The sequence below is a fragment of the Epargyreus clarus genome, unplaced genomic scaffold, assembly GCF_041222505.1.
Source record: "Epargyreus clarus isolate Ecla_fem2 unplaced genomic scaffold, WU_Ecla_fem_2.2 ptg000004l, whole genome shotgun sequence".
Lineage (NCBI taxonomy): Eukaryota > Metazoa > Arthropoda > Insecta > Lepidoptera > Hesperiidae > Epargyreus > Epargyreus clarus.
The window spans coordinates 11,565,624-11,586,356 of record NW_027332212.1 but is presented as its reverse complement, the minus strand read 5'-3'; the positions used below and the strand labels follow the sequence as shown (position 1 = coordinate 11,586,356).

The window sequence follows — 20,733 nt, the reverse complement described above, 5'->3', positions numbered from 1 at the left end:
TAGGTACAATTTTTTATAGGTACTAGTCTGGCTATATAATTATAAAATAATTCTGACATATTATACATTACATAGACATTACATATTATATAGACATTACATAAATAAAATATAACTCAAAAGTTTCACAGAGTAAAAAATAAACAAATTTTAGTAGGTTACGTAAGGTCAGAAGGTTAGTGTGTAATAAAACAGATTCGTATCAACTGGCGAAAAATAACTTTCTTCAGCTCACATGTCAGTTTGTACGTCGTTAAGTTCCAAATGTGGCTCATTTATTTACGCAATGTCGTGGTTTCTGTCGCCTTAAATCTTTGTAGAATACTTTAAAAATTATTATAACATTCAGTTACATTGCATAAAATATATATTATGTACCTACAAGTGAGTTAAAATAAAACAACAAGTTCTCATTCATGTTTCTATGAATATCTAACCCTAGATTAATTAGTCCATAGACTTTTTCCGAATCCTATATAAACTTTTGTCTTTTCTAGAAATCGCTTCAAAAACTAGTTCATAAAGTCGAAGGAAAGTTGAAAAAAATGGATTTTAATTTCTTGGTCGTTATTACAATAAACGCTATATAAGAATTATGGCCAGCTCAATAAACCTTCGTTTTGAAGCACGTTGTTGTTGACTTCCTTTTTAAAATTTTAGCGATAATAAAATATTTAATTAGTAGGTATACAATAAGAAACCACAATTTGTACATATGCTATGGACTTAGTTAAATATGCATAATATCTGTTTTTATAAAATAAATTATAACTCGACCTATATCGGACCTACAGAACAATAGACAAGTTTTGTCGCTTGCGTGATCAAGTTTTACGGGTACCTACTAAATTCCACCTGATTTATCATTTACGTTCAGACTGGTGTCAGAACGGGATTAAATCGATTTATTTCAACGTTGCAACGGCTGTGCCAGCACGCAACTCATCGCCAGTCACACCTCGTTCTCATTAATTCCGAGAGATGGCACTCTGAGATTGGAGGAAAGTGTATCGCAGCGGACCGCCATCAAACAGGCCGCGGCGATGCGTATCGCTGGATGCCGAGATGCCTCGCGGGTCACTGAGATCTTAGCGACCTTTTTTTAGCGATGGACGTAACCGGATTCAAGGAGCGTCTTTCTCGGTATCGAGAGGTCGGGTTATGACATTTTACCCAAGGACGCAGTCGACCGTACATCTAGGTTGTTTTGAATGTCTTGAAAGTAAGATGATGTATGGATTATTTTCGCAGAAAAAGTTAACTGAATTGCATTATTCAAATTATCACAATGTTTGTAACTTTCTTTTCAAAAAATGCAACTAAATGAGCCTACTATTTTATGCTAACAACCTTTCTCTATTTAAAAATCTACCATAATAATATGAATATGTTAAATTAAGTATGGTTTAAGATTCTTTCTTTATTTAACTCTATTAAACAAATAATTTTCCTTGTTAGAATGATTTTCCTGTCTCGCGTGTTTATGTTTGTACGCATGTCTGTACCACCCGTATCCCACACACATAAATGAACTCTTTGCAGCGTCTTCGCGCTCCACAGTATTCTGTGAGTTTGAAACTATAGGATGCAAGTGGCATGCGTGCATTTAGAACGCACATGCAGTCGTAAACACGGGCGACAAGAAAAAGGGCCCCAAAAAGGACAATTATTTGTGTATCAAAGTAAATGTTGACGTATTAGTTAAATTAAACGTTGCATTAGAACTCATGAGTACGCTATAATTTTGACATCGAATACTAAACAAAAAAATCATGATACACTAAGTTCTTAGCATTATTATATTATTTTCCCACCCTTAGGATGTAGGTACTGAAAAAACGCCTGTAGTGAAGGTGGTAGAACCCTTTTTGTTTCGACTCCGACGGCACCACCGCCACATCTATTTCTGCCTCATAACGGCAGTGTTAAGCGCTGCTGTGTTCTGGTTTGAAGGGTGTGGTGGACATACTTTTTCGAGGCGTTCCAGCTTAGTCCTTAGGTGTAGCGGCGCATCTGTGGCCGACCTCAGGAAGGAATATCTTCTCCTATCTGGTGTTGATTACAGATGTCCATAAGCGACAGTAGCCACTTACCATCAGATGACTGCATGCTCATCTGCTACTCCTGTATTATAAGAAACTGTACTAGGGCTCCATACTCAGCTTGGTACTAAAATGTTTGTTTGTTGTGACAGGTGAAGGCGGCGGGGGCGCGGCGCGGCGCTGCGCGCGCGATGCGGCGTCGCCCGCGCGCGCGCCGGCGCCCGCGCCACCGCCCCACGCGCACGTCAAGAGCGAGCGGCTCAGCCCGCACGACTCCACTGCGTCCAGGTATGGTTATTTGAGGAAAATGTTTTTATACCTTATATACTAAATGAAAAGTCATCACTCATCACCGAATATGATACTGATATACTGGCAAATAAAAATATATTTTTGTGTAATCAGATATATCAGCTAACAGAAAGGTTTGTTTAGTGGCATGTGCTCGTGGCAAAAGGATGCTAGAGAAACTCAGGTCTGGAAAGTTTATCTTAATTGATGAACATAAAAAAGTACACTGTATTCAATCACAGTCAGTTTGAATTAAAGGTATTAATAACTTTTTAGAATATTTCAGGAGCAATTTAGTATCTTTATTAGGCTTTATTGGAGAGATAATTTATGTAACAGAATCCAAATAACCACATTCATAAATCTCCAAAGAAAGTTTTGTCCGAGATACTTCACTTTGATTTTAGACGAGATCAACTGTCCTATCCACTATTATGAACATGTACAACTATTGCTCAGGCGATATTAACCCATCGCTGCCTTAGCCTTAAGTTTAGATCACAGGTCCACACAACCAAAGACTCTTATCCTTTACCACCGTCCACCCAGGTCCCGCAGCGTGACGCCGTCCACGTCGTCGTACCCGGGCACGCCGCCGGAGCGCGGCAGCCCGCACGCGCCCGCGCACCCGCCGCGCAACTACTCCGACATCATGCGCTCGCTCGCCGCCAGATACAACACGCATCCTACTAACGAGTGAGTATATTTTTTTATTAAGACTCCAACAAACAGTACCTCTTCCAGAAAATAATATACAACGAAGTTAAGGGGTGTCGAAAATAGAATAAATTGCTTCGAGAAAATAATGGTACGGCCGTGCCGCTTTTTTTTTCGACTTGGCAGGGGCACTACCGTGCCCCCAGATTGTTATTATTAATTTGAAGTAATTTTATCGCAAAATTCTCTAAAAAAATTCAAAGATGTACGAAGTCTACCAAACCGCATTTGAGCAGCATAATAGATTAATCGGAAATAATTTCTTCACATTCTTTAAAAAGACCTTGCCCATCATAAGAAAAACCGTCAATTAACATTCTTGTCTTTAGGAACTGTTATATTCAACCAATCACCAACATTAGATATACTTACTAGATTACATAAACGTATGTGTACTCTACGTACAATTTTGTGTCTCAAAATGATGCACACATTTTTATGATTCATATTGGTCCTGTTCTGACCTCAATTTGGGGTTACAGCAATTTCAACTAACATCAGTAAAAACCTTAGCATTTGCATTTAGACCATTAAGATTGATTATGGGAAGACATCGTCATCTCCGATTTCGATTCTTAAACGGATACATAAAGAGGTGAGTTTTTCACACGCTCCGCTCCGTGTCATCGCATTCACAATACTATGTGACCCGCAGGTCGCCGACCGCCTAGTGATGCCCAAATCGATTTGCATATTAATCGATTCGATAACTTACGTTTAGTCGACAAATTTACATGATTCGTGAGAACCGAAGTCCGCGTGAACTTATGTTATATTAATGAATTGTTCATCTCACGGACCACGGTCGCCGACCTCCGTCAGTTTTAATTACGATGCCTCTTATTAACAGGTGTCTAGTCTCTAAATTGTTTGTATATAAGAACAATATGCTAAATATTGCCATTTGGGAGTTCAAGCGATTATGATCTATGATACGACTCGCGGTGGATCATATTACGGTGTACAAATTGATGATTACTTATGCTAATGAGTCGACGGAGCATATCAGTAAAAGCAAAGTGCAAGCGATGATAAATTTCGTGTTTTATTAAAGGAGATAACGACTTAAAAATGATGATTTATATGATTCGTAAAGTAATAAATAAACTCAGTGATTGGAACCTTTCGATACTTTGTGTATATTTTTATTTCGATGCCTGTCATTACTGATTAGCCTTGTCAATCAGTATAATTCTTTAGCATAAGGGCTATGGCTATAGGGCTAAAACAAACACATGTAGAAATATTTTATGCGATACAACGTTACATCTTAGTGCTTTGTGATATACTTATCATATCGTAAAAATTACGACGCGATGTTATATCATGTCACTACGTCGCGTCAGACCTCGAAAACCGATGATGCAATCCTACCTTATTTTTCCCCAAAGTGATTGCCATTATTAATTATGGACAGAAATGGATTATGATTCGTACTATGCTCGTCGTAAATCACGACAGGACATCGTTTTGCGACACGATGTCGTTGTTTTAAAACACATCACGATGCAACTTCGTATCTTCGTAACTTGCACGTTTGTATGCATTTGAGTCCTTAGGACCAATATTATTAGCTGAACCTAAAATTATTGTGAAAAAGTGACCGCTCTTTAGCTTTCGACATTTCTAAACTAGTTGACTTGAGCTACCACTACCGGTTCCATTATCCACGGTTTAATAATAGATAGTAGGGGTAATAGCGGGCAAGGTACATTGCAAAGGCGATATAGAGGCTTGTAAAGCTCTCATCCAAGTTAAGTACCTATTCTAGGCATCGCTTGGTTAACGGGAGGTAGCTTAAAAAGCTCTTAAACTGTAAACAAAAACTAATTGTAAAAGCTTGCTTGAAGAAATTGCTTAAAGAAAATTTTATGTGAATCATGATCGTAAAGTATACTTTTTAATTTTTAATTAATGGAGTTTATGATTAATAGACCAAAATACTTTCTGTTGAAACATTAAAGTATTAATTATATCTTTTAATAATAAAAGATACGTATAAACGTTACGATAATATTCCTCAGTTCAATACAATTACCAACGCTGGTTAATCAAACAATAATTCATATAGGAAAGTATAACATCGCAGCCAAAACCGGCACTTCTTATGTGATCATCGTCCAGTAACTAGAAGCATACTTCAACAAGATTGAAGATCCAGCGCAGCATACATACATTAGACCGATGTTTATGTTCGCCATCGATCTTCCAAACGCGTATTGGACGTGATAAGATCAAGCAGAGGCGCGAATACACGCAACATTAGATACGGGATCACAATGAGAACTGCTGTTTGATATGTTTACAGTGAAGCTGATAGGATATCTCGCCAACTTGTCTAGGAAAGTGCGTGAAATATCTCACGTGTGGATAGTAATTTGGATCTTTGTTTACGTTTTCACAACGTTGTTAGGTTGGTAGATTTGTCGTTTCAATCTGTAGGTACTGTACTATACTAAAACTGTTACTACTGTGTCAGTTCCTTAAACATAAAATAAGCTAATTTGGGATTACTCATCACATAGGAATAAATTTCTTTAACATTTCAATTACGTAATATTTATATTTCTTCACTCTAAATAAGTTCATTGAAAAACATCGATTCTCTAAAGATTTGAACGCCCTTCCTATTCCTATCTTTGGTATAACGGTACGTCTATATTTTTAACTTATGTACAATAATATTTGCATTGTATGTAATAAACATCGACTATTTGTTTCTTACAACCCATTTCTCACCAGCTACTTCCACCGAGTCAACGGGTTCAGCGTGGACGCGCGACCGAGCGCGTCTCCCGCCCAAGACAACGACACGCCCATCGGCGGGCTCTTCGCGAAGCTCGCGAAACAGCAGGGCGGCCCGCCCAGGCTGCCCGCCTTCCCCATCATGCTTGATATGAGCTCCACTAAGGTTTGTGGTGATTTGTAGCTAAAAAACGTTACATTGTAACTGAAAATAAATTACATCAGTAGAACTTGACTGAAAAAATTAGAGCCAGAAACTCGTCACGTCATATCTGAATACTTCCTATATACATAGGGTCATGTTTAAATTAAGTACAATTTTGTATGTCACTTAGACGTTAGGGATCGTCCAAATACCTATATCTCGTGAAAAATGTGATGAGAAGAGGTAGAGGTCATAAGTTTTTTTTATTTCAATGAAATTTGGTACCTATAAGAGCTTTAAGAGGACACGTAAATCAGGCAGAACTTTAATAAACTAACTTTTATATAAATAAGTAGCGTTATAACAAGTATGAGTACGTATTAATTAACCCGAGCATTCAAATTCCTCATTGCTACTTTCTTATATTTCTCGATCCAAATATAATTACGTTACATAAAGTAATGCTATCAGAATACTTTTAAAGAAATCTCATAACATAATTATAAGATGGACTCCTTCCGTTTGAGACGATTAAAGTAGTGTTTTACAATTTCCGTTCATTACAACGTAATGTACAATAATGTTCAGCGCCCCGAGCAATGCCACTGCCCCTATGAAATAATTTACGGTCAGCTGCCTTCTCGTTTCATAAGAGCGTCTTTAAAATTCATTATTAATTATTTATACGGGTGCTCACTGACCTTCCCGGTTTAATTACACACCCGCACGATGTTTCATAGTTCACGGCTGCGATTAAAATGTCTCGGGCTATCGTAAAATTCATAAGACGCTATCGCACCAGAGAATCTCTATCGAACGGTGGCCGTATGTTAATTCGAACCTCTTTAAAATCATAACGCGCAATGAGCACCGCGCTTCCTTTCCAGCCATAATGAAGGCAATTAAATCTGATAAGGCACACGACCTTTACACTTCCTACGCTATTGTGCAGATAAGACGGAGAGAGTGTTAATTGCGAGTCGGTTGTTGGCGCTCGCGCACGCTCACAATCGGCAGGGTAATAGTGGTGCCCCGCCTCCCTCTCGGCGCAGCCAGCGAACCGTCTCGGCTCTCGACTGTAAAACGAACTGGAGCTGCACTAATTGGCAGAGGCACGCGCCGCGCATGCGCGCCCCGCGACACGCTAGTGATGGGATGTGAAATCGACCGCTCGACTTTTATCGGATGACTTTTTTGGTGCGGTAAGAGGCACGCAAAAATTGCAACGTAAAATTTTTACCACTTATTGCATTCGAACTTTCTACAGAAAACTGTAACAGATCGCAGTGCTGCAACGATCTTTATATTTTACTGGCGATCGCATTCGCGGAGTTAATAATAATTTAGAGTACGGTGCACTCCGTGTCACGCGACCGCGTTCGCTTTCTAAATCCGATATCTATGTATTATTCGACAACTAATGCAATATAAACATGATTTGTTACATTTCTCCTCGTGCCCTTATTCTATAAATAGTCGGTTTAAATTTATTTTCACCTGTAAAGAGAAACGGGAGCGGCGCGGAAATAAATCGTGAGATGAATGGCGGCGGCTTTGGCTCGCGCCTACGAGCGCACGCGCATCCATGTTCATTTCACGCGCGCGCGCCTCCGCGTCTGAATTTTATTCAGAATCGGTCCGGGTTGTTTTTTAAGTGCGCGAGGCAATTAAAAAAGATAGATTGCAAGTTGACCCGCGAGCGGCGAGCGTGACGCTCAGAACGTTATTATGATGAATGTTGCGATGCGAATGGTCTCAATCAGATAACTACAGGCTCTTGTGTTTGCTTAACGCCATACCACTTGACCGGCTACCGAGTAATTGAGTTTCTAAATGTCACAGGTTGGAGCACGACACGCCATTATCGTACCGCTGATTGTGTATAAATCAAACAATACATTTACAACGTTATGAATATTAATGCGAACATAAGTTTTACTGGACTAGATTTGTGTACAACCTTTTTGCTGTAAAATGTCAGGTGTTATTAGTATTCAAAACGTATTGCAATGTAAGGTTTTATAACAATCCAAAAAATATTGCGAAACTTATGACCTCTATTTTGATATTTATAGAACAAGAAGTAGCGTATTTTAAGTAAGCGTTTATTCTAAGTGTATATTTTCTTTACATAGAAATAAACATACATATTAAATGCATATTCAAAGAGTTACATTATAGTCAAAACATCCTTTAACACCTCTGATATACACTTAATTATATTATATTAAATTTATAATCAATTTAATAAAATTTATTTGTATTACAAAATGTATAAGACAATTGTAACTTAATTAGTTCGTCCTTTGAATTCACTAATTTTCATTATTAGATCTTGTACTCTCAGATTTTAATACAGTGCATGTTACTCAATCGCCTAATACATTAAGCAGACTTGACCCACATCATCCTCCTCTCCTTATCTCCTTATTTGATCATAAACCTACATTCATAAAACCCTGTATATATCCTAGGTATAATTATTTCAGAGCTGACTACACTAAAATTATACAAGAATTAAACAACGTGAACTGGAATCTTGAATTCGATAGATCTCCAAATGTTAACGAAATGACCACTATTTTGTACAAACATCTTATTAAAGTAATAGAGTTGCATACTCCAATATCCAAGCCTAGAAATACAAAATTCCCACCGTGGTTTTCCAGGTCACTTATTAGATTGCTTGCCGAAAAGAATAGATTGAGAAAAAAGTATCGTAAATATAAAAACCCACGCGATAATTTTGAATATGAAATTCTTCGTGAACGTAGTCACAAATTACAAAATATGTGTCTAAAAAGTTACAAGACAATGATAGAATCTAACATCGCAAAAAATCCTAAAATATTTTGGCGTTTTATGAAGGATAGACGAAACGGTGACTCAACAATTCCATCAGAAATGCATTTAGACGATCGCGTGGCAAAATCAGCTCCTGACATCGCTGAACTTTTTGCCTGTAACTTTTCTTCGGTATTTGGCAAGACGTCATCAGATTTAATGAAATCAAGCTATACGGAACTTACGAACGACTTATGCTGCATTGTAATAAGCGAAAATGATGTTCGACGGGCCATCAAAAAGCTCAGTATTTACAAAGGAGCCGGTCCTGATGAAATTCCTCCAGTATTAATAAAGCGATGTGGGTCTGCTCTCGCCCTACCACTCTCTATAATTTTTAATAGATCCCTAAAGGACGGCGTATTTCCTGACGAATGGAAAAGAGCAAAAATTGTTCCAATTTTTAAACGTGGTGATATCCACGACACAAAGAATTACCGACCAATTTCAATTTTGTCATGTCTTTCAAAACTATTTGAGTCGCTAGTTTGTCCGATCGTCACGCGACACGTAGATCGGGCTTTATCCGAACACCAGCATGGTTTTAGAAGTGGACGCTCTACTCAAACCAATCTAGTGTGTCTCGTCACCTATCTAACGAAGCAAATTGACAAAGGCCAACAAGTTGACGCCATCTACACAGACTTTTCCAGTGCTTTCGATAAAGTGAATCATCATCTCTTAATAAACAAGTTAGGCAAATTTGGCGTACAAAATTCCCTGTTGGACTGGTTCAACTCATATCTTTCAAAAAGACTTCTCGTAGTGGCAATTAACGGATATAAATCACGCGAGTATTGCGCTGACTCTGGAGTTCCACAGGGATCTCACTTGGGCCCCATCTTGTTCTCTGTCTTTATAAATGACATTACATTAGCCATCAAAAATTGCAAATTCTCTATTTTTGCTGATGATTTAAAGATCTACCGACAAGTGGAAACCGTAAAAGATGTCCAGCTTGTGCAAGATGATCTTGACAGAATTAATAAGTGGTGTGAAGAGAATGGTATGAATATGAATTTAAAAAAATGTTTCCATATAAAATATACTAGAAAACACAAACCTATTAAGTCTTCATATATCCTAAGTAGTGAAAATTTGTCTGAGGTGACTGAAATCCGAGATCTTGGCATAACACTAGATACACATCTCAAATTTACATCTCATATTGATACTGTTATTAAAAAATCAGGCAGAATGCTGGGTTTTATTAAAAGAAACACCAAAGGGTTTTTTTCTCCAAAAACAAAAATAATTCTTTACAATGCTCTGGTAAGGAGTCAACTTGAGTATTCGTCTGTAGTCTGGAATCCCCAATACTGTATACATTCACAGCGCTTAGAAAGCATCCAACGATCTTTCACAAGACACCTGGCGTTCCATGCAGCTGATATTTCACACAGAGCAACTTATGATATTCGTCTAGAACACTTTAAAATGACATCACTACACAAACGTCGCGCACTTGCAGACATATTATTTCTCAAAAAACTTTTGAGTGGAGTCATAGTTTCCAACAGTCTACTGAACGACGTTAAACTGAACGTTCCTTCTCGGTACCCACGCCATCACATTAGTAAACTTTTCCACATTCCTGCGTGTAGAACAAACATCCTCAAACACTCCCCTCTTCCTCGAATTTGCGCCGAATACAACCGACTATGCAATATAGATAAGGAATTCGACATTTTCTTTGATACATTATCTATTTTAAAAAATAAAATTTTAGCACATAAGTAGCACTTATCATCATCATCAGCAACCCATTACTGTCCCACTACTTATATCAGTAGAACTTATATCATAGTTAAATGGCACAGATTGAAACTAGTGGGCAACAGTTGCGGTTGTTTCATTATTACCATGCTCAGTCAGCATTATAATGGTTGCGTATGGTTCGATTTGTTCCATACAAATTAAAAATACAGACTAATATATAAACGTTGTTCATGCCTATAATTGGCACTCATACGAACCTTATATTATTAATACTACTATAGTGTACTTTTAAGTACTATATAATGTATTGTGTGTGTTGCTGTTGGCATGTAAATAAATAAATAAATAAATAAACTCACTGGCCCACGTTTTTAATAAACAATCTGTCGAAATATTGATTATTAAAAACGTTAAACGTTATTTTTGACTACAAAATTTGAAATTGTCAAATGTTGAAATTTGGCAATTTGAAATTGTCACATTAGGTACGATCTTCGGCGATCAACACGTTGAATAGATAAATAATTAATACAATTGATTTCCAAGTCAGAAAGTAATCCTAAAGCGTGTTCCACAGACGTTGCTCGCGATATCGCGGGTGGGTCGCGGCGGGCGGTCGCGTCGCAAGCGCGTGGTCGCGGGCGCCACCGAGCACTCGCCCTTAGACCTGTCGGCCGCGGGCGAGAGCGCCGCGAAACGAGCCCGCTTGTCCGCCAGCCCGAGCACGAGGAGTGATGGGGATGAACGGGTGTCTAATGAAGGTGAGTTTAACTAATCTTTTAAGTAGATCGAGAATTCCACCAGGGATCGCTTCTAATAATACAGGTGGTAAAACGAGCATGGTTCCAGAGGTACAAGGTACAAACCCTCACGCCTAATTCATGGTCAGGAAAGTTGAGAAGAAGAAGAAGAAGTTGAGAGAAGAAATTATAAAAAAGCGTTCATAATGAAGAAAATGCATGCATGCAGAATAAAAGGTACTCACACGCTAATACACCATAAGAGGAAATCGCTCTGCTAAGAGAAAATGTATACGAATTCAGTTACCCTTATCTATTTAATATCGTCATCTGGAGGCACGGCAGTGCCTCCGCCAAGTCGAGCCTAACTAATATTCTCGTAAATATTTTGTAGCAGTGTTTTCTTCGTAGACGTTTTTTAATAAATGTTGATGTAAATATTTAAATATCCATCTTTTTAATAAAAAAAAAATACCCATAATAAACGATACCAATAAAAATATCATATTCAACAGTCATTAATGCAGATCTTAACAATAACACAAACACTACGATATTTCACGATATCGCCATTCCAATCAAAACAATTCAAAACATAAGTCAACGCATTGACGCGTTCGCAAATCCCGAATAAATTACCGTAATAATGCGTTAATGTAATCGACACTCGCCAATATATTAGTATTATGGAAAATGCGTTGAACGCAATCAGTGACAACACGACAATGGGGCCGAACACTTATTATTTTGTGACGTTGGCGCGAATACTGATAAATTGCTTGCCGGCACACCAATTGGCCGTGAGCAATTGTGTAGACAACGATCGGGAACTATTTCTACACCAGTTATATAATACTTACTACTACTACAACTACAAGAGTATAAGTTAGTTCTCATATGTTATCATTTCATGTATTTAACCCCGTGTCATATCCGTATCACAACATAATTTTACATATTACAATATTATCTATTTAAATTGTAAATTGTAAAACAAAAAATATATTAATTGCGGTTTTTATAATAGCCTTACCCTTATCAGGACTCGTTTGCCTTAGCACTTGTTTCGTTGAACTAGGAGAATAGTTTGTATTTATGATAAAAATAACTTTTTTATAAAATATATAACATTCGTTATGTGCTTATGTATGTTTGCTTAATCAGCTCATTTGACCAACTAATTAAAGGTATCTTAATTAATATCTTAATTAGTTTCTTCAGTCTTCTTTAAACATAAACTGTAAATAAAGTTATGTCATAAATTAATAAGCACAAATATAACACAGTGAATATTAATAATTATTCCATACCTTAAAACCAGTACGAGTTTGCACATAACCGTCCACAGTACATTATTAGCGACTCATAAACAGATCGCTATATTCTAAGTCGGAATAGGCCACTCAAAGCCACCTACCGTGCATTGCTCCAGATATAACCACTACAATATTTGAAAGGTATCACGATACAGCAGTTTCTTCACAATTACGAAGTCAAATAAAAACGTATACTTGTAAAGAATTAACGATTTGAAAGACGATAAACTCCCAGCCTCCGTTATGAAGCTACGGTTGTTAGCGAACAAACATTAATTATTATATAAAATAAATTAATTCCGCATGTATCGTAATTGAAATCGGAGTGCCGGCCGCTGCAGGTTTCGTAAAAGCGATTATATCGAAATGAAAAAGTGAAGGAAATTGTCTTCTGCGTTTTTCGACGTATGTACTTTGAAATCGTTTTGTTAACGTAAAAGTTTTAAAGTAGTACTAATGTACTAATGCAATATATTTATAACACATTAGAATAATAGAAATTTAAGCGACATAACTCAAATACAATTCTACTATTTTCCACAATGCTTCGTGAACCTTACCAATCAGCTCTTGGCTAGCTGTAGTTAGAAATCCTCTCAACCTTAGAAAAAAATTGTGACAAAAATTAACTAATAAGTTGCGTTATTTAAATTTATTTATAATTTTAACTAACATGAATGTGGAAAATATACATTTAAATACCATAGATATGAAAAAATAAAAAACTAATAGAATTGTGTTAATTTTCAATAAAAAAATCAGAAACCAATTGTCGCAAATTTTGGCAACTGTTTACTAAAGATTTAAATAACGAAACAGCTACTACTATCAACAATAGTTTTTTTAATAAATCAATAATATTTTATATTCCAACAACAATGTATGCTTGTTCTATTAGATCGAGGCGAGTGTCTATGCGCGGAGGCGCGCGCGCGGCTGTCGGCGTGGTCCGTGGACGACGTGTGCGACTTCGTTAGCTCCATAGACATCTGCGCTGAATATGCCTCGGTAAGTGCTTTTTTTAAATTAATCATCAATTGTAGGTGTGGAATTTTTTTTTTCCAGGTTTATGACATTTTTAAACGTTTTGCTTAGTATTTAGGACTGGCCGACATTCTAAAATGATATAAAAGATAAATTTAAAATATTATTGTTTCTGTCGCAATATACATAATTTATAAGATTTCGTCATGGGACGGTATATAAATATTAAATATTATTTATGGGCTGACCGGTCGCCTAGCAAACGTAGGATACTCAGTATTTAATTATATATTTCACCTGCAAAATTATACTACACAAGCATTCAAAACCACGTAAAGTCTTGATTCCGAAAACTCTATTCAGCGGGATAATGCTGATAGTGTCTTGAGTACCTACACTTTTATAAGGTAAAAATTAGGCTCATCTTTTTATAATTTTTGAGATTAATTACAATAAAGATTAAGTTAACAATTATTGTTAGTTGTATACAAAACTATATTGGTCATCTATCTAAAGAAACTTGTGAACAACATTCATCCTAATAATACTTTCACCGTTATACAAATAAAATAATCATCTGAGGTATTTGAACTAATAAATCTTAAGAAATAAATCTTCATGTTTCGCATTTCGCTTATTTATACATTTTAAAATGTTATCATAAAGATAAGTGTACATACTAATGCATACAAATTATAACAGGTATCCTAAATTTGTACCGCTATATTTTTTATCTATATTGCAGACAAAGATAATAAATAGACTCTTCAATGTTTACAGCCCACGATCTGCATAATAAATTAATTAACGCATGAAAATCATTATTGAATAAATGGGCTACAGTGGTCATAAATATTCTTATTTACAACTCTGCACTCAATCAACTAGTTCGCAGTCAATACAGGCGTCGTAAACATGAGTTACAGCTAGGAATAGAAATAACTATTATGCGTTAATATCTTCTACTGAATATCGAACAAGCCGTCCAAGCCATCTTGCGGACACTAATACATATTAAGATACAAATTGTATACAATTAAGGATACAAATACAAATGTGTACAATTATAGGATACAAATACAAATTGTGTACAATTATAAAATACAAATTGTATACAAGTATACAATACAAATTATTTTAATTCAAAGTTCTAAGCATAAATTATTATTATTTAATGTTAGATAACAGTAATATATTATTATTAATTATAGTGATATGTAGATTAAAGCGAACTTCATATATAAAATGAGGCTAATTCAATTTATTCGAAGCCCACCAGACCTCAACAATGGAGACGTTAGCCGTCACATTAGAAGCGAAACTCCCGTCATTCCATCACTATCCATAATCATGATTACACGTAATCACTCACTGTTTCTACACCTTCGAAGAACCATTTTGAATGACACCAGTAAAAATATAAAATACTTACGCCTACCTAAATCGGAGGTCTAAATATACTAGTCGGGAATATCTACTAGAATAAGTTGAACCTTTGTGTTTAAAGTCCATTTTAAAGCGATGCCAGTGGAAATATATCCATGTGTTGGTGCAAAATTATTAATTTGTATATTTTGATTTATTTTTGCCTTATAACAGCAGTGTTAGGCGCTGCTGTGTTCCGTTTTAAAGGGTGTGGTAACATACATGGAGGTGTGGTAACATACGTGGAGACATACTTTTCCGAGGCGTTCCGGCTTAGTCCTCAGAGGTAGCGGCGCATCTGTGGCCGACCTCAGGTAGGAATATCTAATCCTATCTGGGGTTGATTACAGATGTACATGGGCGGCAGTAGCCAATTAGCATCAGGTTGACTGATTGCTCGTCTGCTACTCCTATATTATAAAAAAAAAGTTGGTGCACTAAAAATCAGGGGTCTATATAAACTGGTCGCTACTAATTCAAGTTCGAACGCCTTTGTACGCACCGCGGCGCATTAGTGTCGCGATATGCCCACATTTTGACCGTCCACATATCTTGTTTCCTTTGTGATTAATTTTAATTGATTCGGTGAAAGGGAGCGAGATGTGTATTAGCACGGAACAGATCATTATTCTCATTAACATTCGCGTACAGTATTATTAACACATTGCCACTTACGAAATTTATTAAATTAAAACACGCTAAAAATATTTCAAAAGTTATTCATTGTATATTTCAAAATACTAACTTTTTAAAGCCTAATAAATACAAGTTTTGCAAGTGTAAACTTATAATATTAGGCAATATACTTTAGAAAAGATTTCGACTAAACTGCCACTACCCTATCTTATTCCCCATCCCCATTGAGTTCCATAGAATGTTGGTTAACGTTATAATCATTACAAAATGATTACAATAGTGCAGTAAAGAAGAATTAATATCGAGCTGAAATTACATAATAAATTATGAATATCATACTAGCTGACCCGGCTAACTTTGTACCGCCTCAAAATTTATTTATCAAATATATTTCATATAAAATATAGCCTATGTTACTCGTGGCTATAATGTAGCTTTCGAATGGTGAAAGAATTTTTAATATCGGTCCAGTTGTTTTTGAGCCTATTCATTACAATCAAACAAAGTTTTCCTCTTTATAATATTAGTATAGACTAAGCTCCATAACCTATCACGTCAAAATTAATCCAATGGGGTTTTAACATAATGATAAATTAGACCCATCCCAACTCACTCTTGCATAGATACTCGTAAATGTTTAAAGTATACCTGCGGTAAACTGATTTGTTCGAATGTCCCTAAGATATTCGTCCCATACAAATACATATCTATTAGGTATAATTATCATTGTTACGTTATTTTGTTTCTCTGTTGATCGGTTTTCCTGATGTAAACTTTGGTATTTTAAGAAATGCTTCTATTATAAAGACCAAATCTTATTGTGCTTAAATTACAACTAGATTTTTTGTATTAGGTAATGTGATTCAGAGTCACAATATCTACATTGTACATTGCACGTTCTAAACAATTTTTATATATACTTAAGCTTGGCCAATATAGGCATAGCATACCTTTGCATTGCATATATTATATTCCTTATAACTCGCAATAACCTCTAGTTCATCGGTTGCGAGGATTCTCATAGTGTTTCTCATCCGAGTCCCGAATTGAGTTCAAATGTTAGGTAACACAGTGCTTTTGGCACGCCGCCGTGACGCGAATCCTACCATAATTGTATCCTATGAGCTTGCACAACGAAGTATGAAAGCATGGCATCGCATACATTATGTCGGTGTGGCAACTGAACGTGGGAAACGTTAGAACATTTTAAATTTCCATAATATTTGTATCGCGAATTGTGAAACAGCTGTACAGCTTCCAGTGTACCGAGCTGCTATTACTCGGACAGTTAGCTATCAATTGTTGTGGCTTGTCGCTTATCTTTGATCGAGCAGTGAAGAAACTTTTCGCGTTGGCTTGAAACGACATACATTTTCTAAAAGCTCCCATTAAATTAGTTCGTTTAATGGTTTTCTAGATCAAAATCGATGTAAACTTATACTCGTGTATTCAATTTGTATTTTAAAAACTGTGACCTATCATTTTGAACCTTAAAATTCCTAAAATGATGTAGCCTTCATTTTAAATGAAGCCAAACTTAACGAATTTCGCCTAATTTTGTTATTATCCCCAAAAAGGAATGAAAATAATATATTTGGTAACAATATTTAAACAAAGCGATACCAAGTCCATTATGTTTGTACGAATACTTCATTTTTAAATGATTTACATTTAATATTTTAATCTTCATTTTTTGCTTAAGGGGGCTAGAGTTTCGCTGTTTCTATAAAGTCTCTTCAAAAGCATCTTAAGCGAGTTTATGTATGTATTCGTAATATTCTCAATAGATTACCGGTGGGTATTGCCACAGTAGCTTGAACTGGCGTGATTTATTCATACCGACCGTTTAACGCGTCAAAACGGATCGTACACGAATAATTAATTGTTCGCTAGTTAATAATTTAGCTAACTAGCCGTTTAGTTATTAATGCAACACTGCCGCCTTTCCCAGTTAATAACTAACTACTTGTGAGTGGTAATCACGTAGAAACTATGATACAACTTTTTAAATAAAAACAATAAAAATCGCGGACATACAAATATACATACATAGCGGTCGAATACAGAACCTCTTTTTTTTGAAGTCGGTTAAAAATCAAAGCCTAAGCAAATGTTCCGTAACTTGAGCAACTATCGCTCAAGCGATAGTAGGAAAGTGGTCAGCTTAAGGATAATGAAGTTCCGGATAAAATATTACACAAAAACTAAAACATAATACATTCACAGAAGCCATATTTCCGCGTATTGCTAATCCCTGTTTAAGCATTTCACGGCTGGCGACCCTACACAAGACTAATCCATCTCTCTAATCTTTGCGATCTGTATGATTCCGCCTAATTTCATCTAACAACCGTTGCTTTGTTACCAAATTATTCAACTTTCTGGAAATAGAACTAGATTGTAGAACGGATTAAGTGTTCATCAGTGGGTTTTTTGTGTTTTTGCTTAAAGATAATATGACGTTTTACTATATTTGTTCGCGAGGCGTGAAGATGATCGTTGAACTTTATTGCTTTGATGACCAAGGGTTGGGAAAGCCCATAAATAGCTAAAAATGTAAAAACAGACAAGCAATTTGCATGTTTTGTTGTTTCCTGTTTCGTAATAATCGTGATACTGTTAAATTTCTACACAAATGTACTATTTGTAAATTTGATTGATTGTAGTTTTAAAAATACCTACCCGTTTGTATTTTGATTGCCGTTGGAAATTACAGTACCTGTACAATGCTGTTAATAAAGCCTTCTAGTTTGTTTCAAACCACATATGGCAATGCTTACATAGATTACCGGTACCGGTGCCGCGCCGTTTAAAGCAGCAAAAAGCAGACTACTTAATATATTATAATTATAGAAGTACAAATTAGACATCTACTAAAATCAAATTACAACTTCGCGATTGTTCCAACATTACACGAAGCTGTTAAGTTGTTTCCAGGACAAATCGTTTTATCATCAATAGCTTGCAAATTAATCGAGATTTACAAGCATATTGACATCTGGTGTGAAATAGCTCGATCGACAATAGCGACGCGAGATACAGATGCACGAACTATTGCGCAAGTGTTTGGTTGTATTCAACAGGTCACAGCGATCAGGCTTTTTGGAAAACTAGTAATATTATATAAAAAACCGCGTGTTTAAACACAATTATCTTAAAAGTAACGGGCCGCTCTTTTTTACTCACTATCACAATTTGAACGAATCTCAACGACACAACATATAAAAGTTAAAATCCGTCAACCCGTTTGGGCTGCAAGGCGTGCTAAATATTCGCTCAAAAACATTACCCACACAGTCGGGTAAAAAGTACGCCATATATGTGATATATGTGGTGTAGTTCCAATTTTTGAATCTTCCTTAAGCTAATACCATAATCTTTTTGTTCGTGACTGATCTGAACTGATCTAGTTAGCTGAGAAGTCTGAAGCCGCCACAATAAGTTACCTATTTTGCATGTTAATACCTTCCTAACGTTGTAATTAAATACTTACTTCACGTCCAATCAACCAATTTTAAATTTACGAGAACATGTTGTACCTATAGATACTTTTCCAAAAACTCTGAGAAAGTTGCAAGTTAATCAACTTAGCAATTTATTAGATTTCGTGTCTATATTTACTAAGTTTAAGGTGCATAAAACTATTTTTAGAATTCATTCATCTTGTGTCGAATAATGAAATTGCATACTTAATGACCGTTAAACTTAACCGTGCAATCCCTAAATAAAATGTTACATGGTTTAGGAACTTTAAACCAAAGTTAATGTCAGGAACTGGTGATAAAAGGTGTTTTACCTGGTTTTAAGGCCGTCGTAACGTTGCTAAAATATTATTGTAGACGTCCTTTAAAAGTATCTAAAGTTCCAAAGATATGGCCACAAAGTACTAGTAACTTTTGTTTGATAGGCACTGAGTCAAAATATTGTCATGTTCAAATTGAAATCATGTTTAAAATATTACGACCAAAGTATATTTATCACTAGTTAATGCCTAGAATGCATTATAAATCAGGATGGGTTCTATATTTGTATGCTGAATCTGGTTTTGATTCTCGGGGATTTCCAATATGAGACTATGGGAACCATTTACGTTTCTAAACGTGTCTAAGTTCGTAGTTGGTTTGCGGCTTAAATAAAGCCATCCATAGCATGTCTTCACACTGATGTACACCAGACAACCCAACACGCTATTCTGGTTGAATACTCCAAACTGAGCCCTATTCCATCTCCGTACCAACCGTGAGGTGTGAGTCTAAGGTACGAGTAGTTATGAATGGTAGTATGCATTTAATCCTAATTGCGCATTGTCACTTCTCGCAACCGTCGGATGCTCGTGCGATCGTGATCCGGAGTTGCGACACACCGTGATTTATATAAATTATCCCATACACACTCGATATTTAGCATATAAATTATACCAGATACCAGATCAACACGTCAACGTTGCTGCGACGGTGATGCAACCGATCCTGATAAATTCGGCTTAACTTTTACTGCAATTCGTCTATCTGGACTGTATCTTGATGTATGTGAGGTTAATTTATAGCTTGTTGACGAGAAATAATGTACAGATCGGTTTATATTTGTTTAAGAAGATTAAAGTAAAAAAGACACATAAAAAGACGCTTCCTACATTCACGGCCCCCACGAAGATTTACTACGTCATGTGTGCCATGTACCATCTCTTAAATCGAAATGATGACATATTGTTAAAGCTCTTTTCATTCTATACCTAGCAGTGGAATAGTATTGGTATAATAGGTAATGACGTTTAAGTAATAAATAATAACAAAGTCCATTAACTGCTCCATCGATGACATCAGGTCTTAAAATAAGTGTTTGGTGGACAAACTAAACCTTATAAAATATACCTTGCTCCATATAAGCATCTATCACAATGACAGTGATTGTTTACCGTGTCGCTACGTCTGAAATATTTGTACGGCACCAATCGTATTAGCCGCTATAGCGTATAAACGTTTAAAACTAGAATTATGTTCGTTTATTGCGTTTTCTGCTTTAGTTGTTGGCTTGAGTGAATTATTGGATGATAATGGTGTAATATTTTGCTTACACTCAAGTAAGTTTAGAGCAGTGTTGAAAATATTCGCAATATAGATCGATAATAA

General features: G+C 36.1%; 1 protein-coding gene across 2 annotated transcripts in view; it reads left to right on the top strand.

Annotated features, from left to right (window-relative positions):
* The window catches only part of LOC140757563 (uncharacterized), a 234,764-nt gene that overhangs the window by 168,990 nt on the left and 45,041 nt on the right, over positions 1-20,733 (top strand). For both annotated transcript variants that reach the window (XM_073093329.1, XM_073093328.1), the window contains 5 exons: positions 2,195-2,330; positions 2,883-3,029; positions 5,793-5,961; positions 11,081-11,264; positions 13,458-13,567. In XM_073093329.1, the coding sequence (XP_072949430.1) occupies positions 2,195-2,330; positions 2,883-3,029; positions 5,793-5,961; positions 11,081-11,264; positions 13,458-13,567 (746 nt within the window). The remainder of the gene's footprint in view (positions 1-2,194; positions 2,331-2,882; positions 3,030-5,792; positions 5,962-11,080; positions 11,265-13,457; positions 13,568-20,733) is intronic.